Below are 12,654 nucleotides of genomic sequence, written 5' to 3' on the forward strand. Positions count from 1 at the left end.
TCAAGTTCTTGATAGTTATCGAGTTGTTTAAAAATTTGCCATTAGTTATAAGATCTTACAACTAAAGGTGGTAGCTTACTTATTTAATAAACCTTAGCGGTGCAATAAGTTACCCCGGAGTTGTCTTTGCTGAGAAGTGACTAGGTCGTGATCGACCTTGCCGAAAACCGGCGAGGGCCGCGATTTTCACCTAGTTGAGGTGCGACACACACAAACGTACAGGCACAATCGCTATTTTGTTATTCAACCCAAATGTGAGGTGATACCTACGATCAGCTTGGGCCAAGTCTAGCGAGGGACGTCGGAGCGTCACCAGTGCATGGGCGGCGACGGAGGCCCTTCTACATAGCTACTCTTCCTTGAATCCTAAAGCTTGATTTTTCTTTTTTCTTTGTACATTTCCATTTTTCTAAAGCTTCAAAAGACTTTTTTTTAGTATTTCCAATTGTTGTGTTGGTTACACGTATGACAACAGTTCTATTTCTTATTTCGGGAAACATGTTTGAACAGAAATCCGTTTGGTATAGAGATTTCATTTTTATTTTTTTTTTCGGGATAAATTTTTTGCCTAGAAATAGGTTTAGAACAGATTTTTTTTTTTTTTTGGTCGAATTTTCTACTTTATATTTCTAGAACTTAAATAGAAATAAGAATTTTTTCTTATTGTTCACTCCTTCGCTCTCGTATGTGGTCTTCCTCTCTCTCGCGTCCCCGCCGCCAATGTCCCACTGTCGATCTCCGGTCCCTAGCCGCTTGTAGCCGGACATCGGATGCCAGCTGACTGTTGCCATCCGTCGGTTGCTGTCTGCCCTTGTTCACCATCCATTAACCACTATTTGCCATCTGTCATTCATCGATTGTTGGTCTTGAATTCCCGGCTCCCATTCGCCATTCACCAGCCGCCGTCGCCGGTCTCCGGCCACCATTTGCCGATCGTCGGCTACTAGTCCAGGTCCACTAGTCTTCGATCCATCGATAGCCGATCAAGGCCCAGTGGGCAGCAATCATAGAAATTTTGTACTATTATCAAAAGAATTTTCATTCCGAGAATAAAATTTTATGTTAGTATCAAATGGGTGTCTCTGCTTAAAAATTCGCTTAGGGAATAGAAATACAAAAATCCATTTCTAGCCAAAAATAGAGCCCAAAAAGAGAATGGTTGGCATTGGCGCCATTAATGACCACATCCGAACATGACCAACGTCCGAAGAAAACCTTATGATTTGGGGAGCCAATCGCAAAGAAAAAGAAATTAAAAATCAGATTTTTTTTGTCGAATTAAAAATCAGATGAAACGTCATTCAATAGTTCAACGATGCTTTGGTCCTTTCATTAAAAAGAAAAAGGAGGCGGAAACGTCAGATATGAAGAAGTTAGGCAAGGAGAGAGGACTTACTTAATCAAACTATAACGTTTTAGTTAAATGATAGCAAGAATATCAATTGAAGGTGTGAAGGAGAGTTTGAGAGGTATAGTATTGGCAAGGAAATGTTTAACAAATCTATCAATTTGCACTTATGGAACCTCTTAATTCAATGGAAAGGATGTCTATCGTAACGCGTATTGCATATGTATCAATATATCTACATATGCATTAGTTACTAATTTATCCTTAGAAATTGGACAATGACCACCATCATTTAGTATACATGCATACATACATATATATACATATACACATTTGTGTGTATCTAAGAAGCACCGACACTCTTTAGGGATCTATGTGTCGTGTCCGACACTCTGACATTTTCTAACACTCTCTGACATGCGACAAACATGTGGTCGGTGTTCCAGACGTACCGGTGAGACGCGAGTCTAGCATCCCGACATTTAAGCATTTTCAATAAATTAGAAGTCAAAATATAAGTTTGTCAAATATATATTTAGGTCATATATTTAGCCACTCCAAAATTAATATACTCAGCCATAAAAAAAAACTAATCATGAATCCCTAAAAGAAGAAAAAGAAAAAACTTATCGTGGATATTTTCATATATACTTGATAGTTTGTATATATATAAAAATATACATTTAGTATACAAACGTGTCTCAATGTATTGGAATTTTCTATTTTTTGAGGAGTGACGTGTCGGCGTGTCATATCGTGTATCGCATGTCGGTGTCGGTTTCGTGTATCGTATGTCGGTGTCGGTGCTACTTATGTATGTACGTTTATAGATAAAGAGAAGCCTCGGGAAAAAAAAATAAGAGTGTGTGTCCTTGGAGACTCAATTTGCTTTCCCAACTTGGTCGTATACTCCTTTGCTTCTGGGCCTCGGAAACTGTCAAAGATTAAAACCAATCTTCTAAGTAAATACCAATGTCACTTCAGCACCCAACATTTTCCATTGCCCTTGAGAGCATACTAGACTGTTAAAAACTGGAATAACGAAAAGTCATTAGAGAAACCAATCTCTGACCTCGGACCCAACCCAACCTCGATGTTTCCCATATGTATTATTCACTTTGGCTTTGTCTTTCTATTATGCGTGGCCTCGGAGAATTCCCATATCTTCAACGTAAACTTGCGATACATGTGCTGAGAAGTCTCTGGTCTTGGAAATCACTGGAGTAATATCTTATCTTCTAATCCTCATAGAGAAAAAGAGAGAGAACAAAAAAGGCTAGGATCCATTATATATGTAGACCTCAAGTGTTAATATTTATGTACGGCGCTTATTTTGATACTAATATTTTCTTTTATCACTTAAGTGCCAAATCGAATAACAAAAGATCACTTTAGTGCCAATGGCAAGAAATTCCAACAGAGTTGACACTTAAATAATCGTTTATAAAAAAAATTGGCACTTAAGTAATCTAAGAAACGATTACTTTAATGCCAAATCGAAGGAAAAAAACGATCATTTTAGTGCCAATGACGAGAAATTCCGGCGACCTCATCGGAGTCGGCACTTAAATAGTCGTTTTTTAAAAAAATTAGCACTTAAACGATTCAAAAAAATTTAATATCAAAGTAAGTGCCGTCTATAAATATTAGCCCTTCTTATGTCCATGTATATGTGTGTGTGAATACTAAGATATTAAGATAGAATGGAGCCTAATAATTGGCTGCATCATTACGAAAATTCACTCCTTCCCACTTTACTTTCCTTAGCATGAATTAGACATGTTTCTTCAAGTCCATGTCAAGCACATGGCGATGCGACTTCATACACGTGGACGCCACCGTACTTGTCCTATCAATATTTGTACATACTCAAATTTCGCCACGTACCAACAAAATCTCCACCCCAAATTGTGATCTCGAGCCTCCACAACGAGAAGATATTGGGGTGCGATAGATTTGCCAAGTTAGCAAAATAACACTAGAGATGAGCATAGCCGGGTGGACTAAATTCATACCTAAATCCTGAAACCGACTCTGTTATAATCGATTCCTAGTTTTTAAAACAGAGAACCAATCTTATTTGTCTTGAAACCTGTTTTGAAACCTACCCTATTTTTCGATCCGGTTCCAGGATCAACTCGAGAACCTATTTTCCTTTTTTTTATCAAAATAATATGAGTATCAATGAAATGAGCAATAAAAATTATAGTCAACCAAAAGCAATAATCCAAAATATAATAATAGATAATACGATGAGATGAGAAGAAACAGAAGAGCGAGAGAAGATGAGGGCCGTGAGGCAACCAAAGGGCAAGCGATGTTGGATTGGACACTAGGGTTTCTCTTTTTTTTTTTTAAAGTATCTAAAAATCGGTTCTAAAATCGGTCCGGGTGGGTCTTCACCTAGAATCGAAAATCGGACCGGTTTCAATCGGTTCCCAAAAATTGGAACCGATTCCTGGACTGATTTGAGCAGGAACCGATTCCCGATCCTACTTTCGAGTGGGTCGATCCGGATTTCGGATAAATCCAGTCCGGTTGCACACTCCTAAATAACACTCAATACCTTGATCAACACATGTCCATTCAGGCCCAAGTTTTCCCTTTCTTACTCATTTTTTCTCAATCATAAACACCGACCCCCCCAAAAAAAAAAAAAAAAACTTCTCGTTCCTCCGTTACTCTCTTTTGTGTCTCTATTCTCCAAGCTCTAGAAAATCTTAATGAGATTTTTCAACTTTTTCAAAGAATGATTCGCGCCCTCCCTGCACAGTATCACACTCATACTTTTTGTTTCCATGTCGTCTCCCTTTGCTTTGTGCGCGCTTCAGTTTTGGACGACTTGACTTCTCATTAGGTTCTTCTAGAGCTTGGAGAAAATAGAGGGAGAAGAGATTAAAGGAGAAGAGACAAGGTCGAGGCGTTCATGGAAGAGAGATGGTGAGTGAGAAAGGGATTTGCCAAAAATCTAAAATGTAGGTCTCCACGGGACATGTGTTTATCAATGAATGGAATATGGTTTAGCTGACTTGGCAAACCTATTGTATCTAATATTCAGCCAGACCTGAAAGATACTTTTGCAAAGGACTCCGTAAGTTGATTATTATACAACTTCCAAGTTGTTTCAACATAATTATATACTGTTTTATAAAATGTGTTGTATCGAATCAATATATTTCTCAATGAACCCATGACATGTTTTTGTGTCGCGAGGATAATCAATCATATTAGCAGTTTAAAAAAAGACAAAAGGACTGGAGGCCCCTTAACTATCGCAAAATATTCAAATAAGTACCCTTAACTTTCGTTTGTGCAATTGAGTCCCCAAACTACGTACCTTCTTCTTCAAATTGGACATTTCATCAAATTTATGGATAGAATTATTAACATGAAATACGTCAGCACCACATCAGTTTATGGACATCCATGTTAGTGCCACAACAACATATTCTTCCAACTTGTTGCTCACATGAATTTAGAGGTGACAAAATGGGTCTAAAAATTCATAAAAGATTTATCTAATAAGCTTAAGTGGATCATAAATTTGTCTTTTTTTATTTTTTTAAAAAATTTTATTTGTTTTATTTTCTTTTTTTATTGCAAAGTCCAACAAGGGTCGTTGGCTAACCCTCGTTGGCCACATGAGAGGGGCGAGGGTGGCCAAGCGACCCTCGCCAAGCTTAGAAGAAAAAAAGGAAAAGAAAAAAGAAATTCAAAAAGAAATTAAATTATAAAAAATTATACAAAATGTTGTAGTAAAATGATTTTTCAGAAATTTATGAGAAACAAGTTTTCCTATATTAACTTAAATTTGAAAGAGTTTTAAAAATATGGATATATGACAGGTATAGATTGGATATGGGTTGGGTCGGGCATGTATTGCTAGATTTGTATTAAAAAAATGAATCAATTTGGGTCGAGGCCTACAACCCTCGTCGATGGTTGGGCTTGTCATGGCCGCCACCTCCCCCATGTATAGAGAGTGAAAGTGGCCACGGAGAGAGTGTGTGATTGTGGTCAGCATCGCTCCAAGACAAATCTAGTTGAGAGTCGCGACTCTTACCTAATTAGGGTGATCAAGGGCCGCTTTCGCCCATATGTGGGATGCCTATGAGCCTGCGAGCCTTACCACTATAGCGATCCTTCTTGCCAAGTGGCCAGGTCGTGGCAAACCCTATCGGTAATTCGATCGCGAAACGCACGCACGCACTCACTATTATCTTGTTTAACATAGCGGTGAAATAGTGTCAGCTTATCCTGAATTTGATGAGGGACGCTCGAGCCTCGGTAGTGCACGGAGGCGGCGGTGACGCCTCAACTGTTGCTACCGTTTCCCAAACCTAAGCTTTGATTTTTCTCCATTTTTAGATTTTTATTATTATAAACGTTAAAAGAGTTTTTTTATAAAAAAAAAAAAACCTTTTTCTTGGTGTCTATTAGCACTTTACCCTCTTACCCTTCACTTTCGCGCCAACTCTCTCGTGTTCTCTTTGGCCAGAGCCCCGCTCAGTGTGCTGACCAGCTAGTTCTTACGCGACTGACTCTCTCTCTCTCTCCACTTCCTCCTCTCCATTTTCTCTCTCTAACTGCTTTTTCCAGTGGTTGATCGCGAATTCGCACATCTCTGCATCCATGGCTATGATGACTCCTCCGTCTTGGAATGTAATCACCGCCTCTCTCGCTCTCTCTGATTTCTACTGTTGCTGGTTCTGACACTGTTGAATGTCGATTTCGCTCTGCGATTTTCGTAGAATTTGAGCTGCTTCTTCTTCTTCTTCTTCTTGAAGGATTGTTTGGCGATTTTCCTTCTTTTTTCGAATTGAGCTTCAGTTACGCCAATCTATCCAGCCTGACGATTTCTTAGGGTTTTTGATTGGGTTGATCGGGTTTCGGTTGGGATGAAGCTGACTGCTGCTTTTGACGCTGATTGCTCTGCGTTGTTACAGCAAGAGGACGAGATATGCTGGTTCCGCATGCTTCGACCCTTGATTAGCACCGACTTTGTCCTATTACTCTGTTTTAGCTTTTGCCTGTAAAGGACAATCGCAAGACTGGACCCATACATGGAGGCCTTAGGTTCAAGTCTTTGAAATCGTATTCAACAGAGAGTTTCAGTTTCTAATGTCCACATTTGATAATTTCGCGATCAAGAAGTAGCAAATATATACTCATTTGCCTTTCCCGAAGCATATCTTATAGTAGCATAAATCCATTATGATTTGAATCCGTCACTTCCAAACGTTGAACACAATAAGTCATTAAAATGCTTGATTTGGTTTTAAAGTGAGACAACGAGCGGATATTGTAGCTTGCATCGTTTCCCATGAACTTATGTTATAAACATGGAATGTAGGACATAAATGCAGATTCCTTAATTTGTAGTGTGATCACAACTTCATATACTTTCCGCTGGTGAATCTTCATTGCTCTGATTTATTTTTCGTCCAAACAATCTAGTTGTTCCCGCAATCTTGGAGTGAATCCCCGTCATGCTAGGCGAAGACTACCAAGTAGAACTCATCACTTCTCTCACTTACTCTCGCACACACCCACACAAAATGCGGCACTTTCCTGTTGATTTGTGAACTCAGCTTTGTCGTAAGGTTGATGGTTTTACTTGCCACAACTTTATCTCTAGTCTGTGCGCTATACTACTATGTGTCCCATTTTTGACTTATTGCCTTTTTTTAATCTTGTTTTCAAGTATTTGTTAAGAAAAAGCCCCTTAATATTGGGGATATATATATTGTTCCTGGGCTCTGACGGTCACAAGGCTTAGTTGCATGTCTAGGCAATTGGTCTGTTAGTTTGGAACTTTTGTTATAATCCGTAGAAGCACATCTTTTGAGACTCATACTTTCAGGGTTAAATGATGATGAACGGGTGACAAAAGAAGATACAAAGAGGGATTTTGGAAGGAAGTACAGAGGAGAGGAGGAGGTGATATATTACACTGACTATCAAATTGATTTTCAGCCTGACTTGTGATGAACTTGTATGTCTCTTATTTACATTCGTTCAGTGGCTGCAGACCAATCCTGGTTTCATCAACACTCGCTTCAAATCTACAAAATACTCAAACGTGTACGTGCTTGGATGACGTGACGGTGACAAGGACAGAATCATTTGTCACTTCGGTGAGACGGATATTGCAGAACATTTAAGGGTAAAATTCTTTCTTGATGAATGCTACTCCTATTCTCCTTTTTGTATCCATGAAGCTGGCAATGTATTGGATTGGACTTGTGTTCTTATTGTATTGGATTGGACTTATGTTCTTATTGTCTTTAGATGAGTTTGATGAAGGAACGAGAAGAGGAGGAACAGAGAAAGTACAAAGCACAAGCCCATCTTTATACCATAATAAAGGTATATACACAGAAGCAGCATTTGCCTTTGTTAATACTAAATCTAAAGCAACAGATTATGTTGCTAGGTTGCACGAGAAGAGGATCTTGTTGACCAGATTGGAAAAGATATATACTTCGATCTTGTGGACCATGACAAAGTCCGAAGTTTTCACATTCAGAAGCAAACGCCATTTACTCTTTTCAAGGTATCTTTACACTTTTCATGACTTTAGCTAATGACTATTTCGAGCTTCACCCCAGGATAGTTAGGTCTTTAACTCTCTTTCTTGTTAGTTTTTTCTGATTCAATATGCGTTGCTGGTTTCTACAGACCCTAGAATGCATCTATTCTGTTGCAGCAACAATATTTCTCTAATCTAGCCTTGTTTTTGGCACTTTTGTTGTCTTTACTTCTCCGACTACAGTAGTACTGATGCAGAAGTCCTTGACTGTCATCTGCTCTTGAAAGAATTTCTGTGTGTGATACTTTCTCGTTTTCTTTGTTAATCGTCTGCGTACTTGTCATAGCAATTTTGTACTCCGTCTCTTCAATTTACCACAAAAAATATTTGAATAGCTGCAAATTGTTATATCCTGGTAAATAAACCATGCTTCAAAAACCTTTTAAGTATACCTGACTCCTGACTTGGTGTCTGCTGATTTTGGTACACGGGTAGTGGTTATATGATGACATTGCTTTATCTTGATTTAGATACGGCAGTAAAGACAACTAAGATTTTTGCTTAGTGTGTCAGCCATGTGAACGTTGCTGTGTCATTTGGATCCTATCTAGTAGTATATCTTGTCAGATATGTCGATCGATGCATGTAACTGATTTTCTGGTAACTCACAGGAGGAAGTTGCCAGAGAGTTTGGTGTACCTGTGCAATGTCAGCGTTTTTGGTTATGGGCAAAGAGGCAAAACCATACTTACCGTCCACTTCGGCCTCTGACAGCCCAAGAGGAAGCACAACCAGTAATAACATTTTACTGCTGAATCCAATCCTCCTATTCCATGGATTGATTTATGTGATTGGGGAGGTTCCTTTCCTTTGTACATTAAAGTTTCTTCATAAAATGCAAAAAAGCAAGAGTTTGAGAGAGTATCAAATATTACTCTATGGCCTTTACCATGTATGTGTGGAAAATGGGATTGATTATGCCGTTAGCGATGGTGGTGTAAGGAAAACTGCTGTCATCTTTGATTTTTGTTTAATCGGCTTAGGCTATTCCTAAGAATGAGGACGAATTGGAGTATGTAGATTGAGTTAGTGCTTCTCATGTATATTCGATTATCTAATGATTGTGATAACCTTGACAGCTAATAAAGATGTCGAAGAAGGCTCCCAATGGGGAATTAAAGCTGTTCTTGGAAGTTGAGCTTGGGCTGGTAATGATTTATAGCCATTAGCCATGCATTATTTGTGTTTGGCATGCATTCTGAGGTGGCTTTGGAAGGTACCACATTTTTGTAGCTTTTGCTATGGTCTAAATGACAGTGCATGATATTGCAGGATCAGATTCCTGTTTCACCACCCGAAAAATCTAAAGAAGATATCTTACTATTCTTCAAACTTTACAGCCCTGAGAAAGGAGAACTGCGGTAGTTTGCATTTCTGTATATCAAATTTTCCTGTTTTCTTTGCACCCCTTTTTTCATCTTACATGAGAATTACCACCATGATACCAGATATGTAGGTAGGCTCTTTGTGAAGCGTTATGGTAGACCAATTGAAATTTTGCCAAGATTAACGGAGATGGCAGGCTTCAATCAAAATGAAGAATTAGAACTATTTGAGGTTTGTTCCTTCCCTTTCCTTGAAGAAAGAGGAGGCCTGCACGTGATCATACTTCTTTGAAGACTAGATAGTTCAATTTCATTCAAATTGGTTAAATATTTGCTGGGAATAAATTTAGGAACTGTCTTAGTGAAAAATCATAACAAGCAGCTTTTACCCTCCACTTTTAAAATCTAGTTTTTGTGGTAAAAGATAAAAGTCGTCCTAGTTTCAACTATATAAGGTCTGTCACAATACTTGGCAAAGTAAATTTAGGGCCCTCATTTCATACTGGTGTTATCCCCAGGAGATAAATTCTGAGCCTTCTGTCATGTGCATACATGTTGACAAGGAGATGTCATTTCTTCAGAGTGAGGTATAAATTGGCTTATTATGTCTCATTCAGATTCTCATAGTGCGCATTTTCTTAGAATGAATTCTGTTTTCTCTTCTCAGATTGAAGATGGAGACATCATTTGCTTTCAAAAAGCTCGAATATGCAAATTTCGTTACCCAGATGTTTCTTCTTTCTTGGAGTATGTGCATAACCGCCAGGTATCACCAGCCCTTATTTGTTAACCACTATCGCTTGAGTATTTGTATCTTCTTTTCTTGTGAATCTGGTGTCTGGAGGTGTGTTTCTTAGTCTTAAGCATGCAGTTGAGCTCTTCTTTCTTTCCCGCTCTATGTTGGACTTTGTTTTGGCCACGTATGTGCAGAAACTAATTTATTAAGATTAACACAATAACCTCAGGATTAAGAAACATCTTTCAAAGCATTCCCACTATGCCACAACTTATACGGACTAGTTCATCGGTGTGAGGAGTGTGTCGTTGGACCTGTCAACTTATAGGAAACAGCCATACCATCATTTTATAAATTCACTTAGCATTCGATGATACTAATTGATATTTGTGAAAGCTAATCAGTGGTGGAAAGGCAAAAGGATGGGCAAAGGGCTTTATGCATTTTTTTCATAAATTTTTTAGGAAATATGAGAGTTTACAAGGGAAATTCTTTGGAGAATTCTGTAAAGGAAAGGAGCGCACATTCATATACAATTATAAAAGGACGTGCATGACAAAGTTTTGGGTTAGTATGGATAGATCGAAGATAATTGAGGTTTATCATGTAGACCATATAGCCTAGGATGGATCCAAGTTTTCAGCTTTAAGTCCTTATCCTTTCGCTTCAAATCTAGTTGGGAATATTCAAGAAGATAAATCGAGGTTTATCTATTGAGCGAAGTCCGTGATGACCGTAATGGGTATTTAGTGAACAACATTTTGATGGTTGTAGCTGAGATTTTGGCCCCCCAACTCCCAGCTGACAATACCTTGTTGGCTGAACCTCCTGCATATATTCCTCAGGCGACACTAACAGAATTCAACACATATTTCTCAAATCTTGAGGAAATTATTAATGTTGCTGAGAGTTCTCTGGCCAGAGGAAGGTTGAACGCGAGCAATAAAAAATGTTCTCTTTCAACTTCTGAGACTCCCACCTTGGAACAAGTAAAGAAGGCTAAGCTGTCTTTGAAGGAGTGCCTTTCCGATCTCTTCAAGCTAAATGTAAAAGACAGATTGGCCGAAGCAGTGTCAACATTAAGCATAGCCAAAAGCGGGTTATCACAGGACCAGCAAAAGTCAGTCAAGGCCTTTTGGGCCAACTTCGATGAGTTCACATCTGACTTTTTGAGCTTCGAGCGGGATAATGTCGAATTCGAGTTGCAGAAGTTGCTGAAGGATCAAATGTTTGTGACAATGAAGAAGAATTATGAGACTCACATCTTGTATAAGCAGTTGTTGGGTGGCCTGACCGAAGAGGAGGAAGAGCTCAACAAAAAACTTGAGGCAGTGAAGTCCAGAAGAGAAAAGCTCATTTCGGACTGGGAGATTTTGATGGTCGAGTCAGAAGAAGCAAAGTCTGGGTACAAGGACCAAGAGAAAAAAGTAGCGGAGGCCGAGGAGAAGAAGAGAATAGCCGAGGAAAGAATGTCTAGATCAACGACTGCTTGGTCAAATCTAAAGTCACTATTCGGTTGAAACTTTATGGGTTGGATCAGAGCCGGCTATGAGGACACTGTTCAAATGGATTGCTCTTGTGAATAGAACTATTTATGTGGAATCTCTTGCTATGAAGTGCTTTGATTGTTGAAAACCTGTGCCATTGAGAAACTGTCGCCTTCTGATAATCTTTTGAAGGAGTTACCACATTTGCTGTGCTTTTATACGCTCCGAATTTTACTTTCTCTGTGGTTTTCTTTTGGTTATTTTATCAGAGGTTTGTAAGCCTATTGACTCGTTGGTACGCTTAATCGTCAGCCGCGAATGATGGCGTACGTCTTCACTGGGCCTGAAGTTGGATCTGTTTCTCTCTTTCAAGTTCACTTATATCACGTTCATTCAGAGGATAATGTTCTGTTTGGGCAAAACGAGAACTAATATCGGTGATGGTAATTCTGTAACATTGTTAGGGAACTTGAAGTCTTGTTAGTAAAATTTTTGTAGCTGCCAGTTAGTAGGCAACCTGTTCGGCAGATACGTCAAGGTTAATCACTGACATTGTTAGCAACTTACTAACATCACATGAGATAATAAGTTACCAATTTTTCTAGAAGTTTACCACTCAAAACAAGAAGTTGAATACGACTTATGTACATTCTGTGGAAATTTGCCGCTGAAAACAAAAACTCACCAGTGTAATTAGTAACTTACATTAGAATGATTAGTTTCACAACAAAAGATCATTCGCAACTTGGCAAGTTGCCAACAAGGTAATTGGAATTTGTTATTTTAAAATAATATCGTACTTAGAGCGCGCATTACAATCATTATTTTTCTCCATTTCTCTTTCAAATCTGTTTATGAATCAAGTTTGAAATAGAAATTCATTTGATAATACAAATTTATTGTTTTATTTCTTGACCAATTTTTTAGTTGGAAATAGGTTTCGAACAAAAATGAAAAGTAGAAATTATTTATTTCTCTATTTGAAATAATAATGTTCCGTTTGGGCAAAATGAGAACAATTTATGGTGATGCCATTCTATGGCATTGTCAGTAAACTAGAAATTTTGTTAGTTGTGTAATTGTTGATTAGTAGGCGACTGTTCAATAAATGCATCGAGGGTAATTTAGAACATAGCATGAAATGATAAGTTATTAATTTCTATGAA

At 38.4% G+C, this 12,654-nt stretch overlaps 1 protein-coding gene and 1 long non-coding RNA gene across 2 annotated transcripts in view; both read left to right on the forward strand.

Moving 5' to 3' along the window:
- Positions 1 to 11,579, forward strand: part of LOC115741912 (ubiquitin C-terminal hydrolase 12-like) — a 44,584-nt gene extending 33,005 nt beyond the window's left edge. Inside the window, exon 10 of the mRNA XM_048281651.1 lies at positions 10,847 to 11,579. Coding sequence (XP_048137608.1) covers positions 10,847 to 11,521 — 675 coding nt within the window. The 3' untranslated portion in view covers positions 11,522 to 11,579. The remainder of the gene's footprint in view (positions 1 to 10,846) is intronic.
- Positions 5,924 to 6,573, forward strand: LOC125315811. Its single transcript, XR_007199092.1, has 2 exons — positions 5,924 to 6,010; positions 6,136 to 6,573. It is a non-coding gene; the product is annotated as an uncharacterized LOC125315811 (long non-coding RNA).
- Positions 11,580 to 12,654: the final 1,075 nt, after the last annotated feature.

The sequence above is a fragment of the Rhodamnia argentea genome, chromosome 7 (assembly GCF_020921035.1).
Source record: "Rhodamnia argentea isolate NSW1041297 chromosome 7, ASM2092103v1, whole genome shotgun sequence".
Classification (NCBI taxonomy): Eukaryota; Viridiplantae; Streptophyta; class Magnoliopsida; order Myrtales; family Myrtaceae; genus Rhodamnia; species Rhodamnia argentea.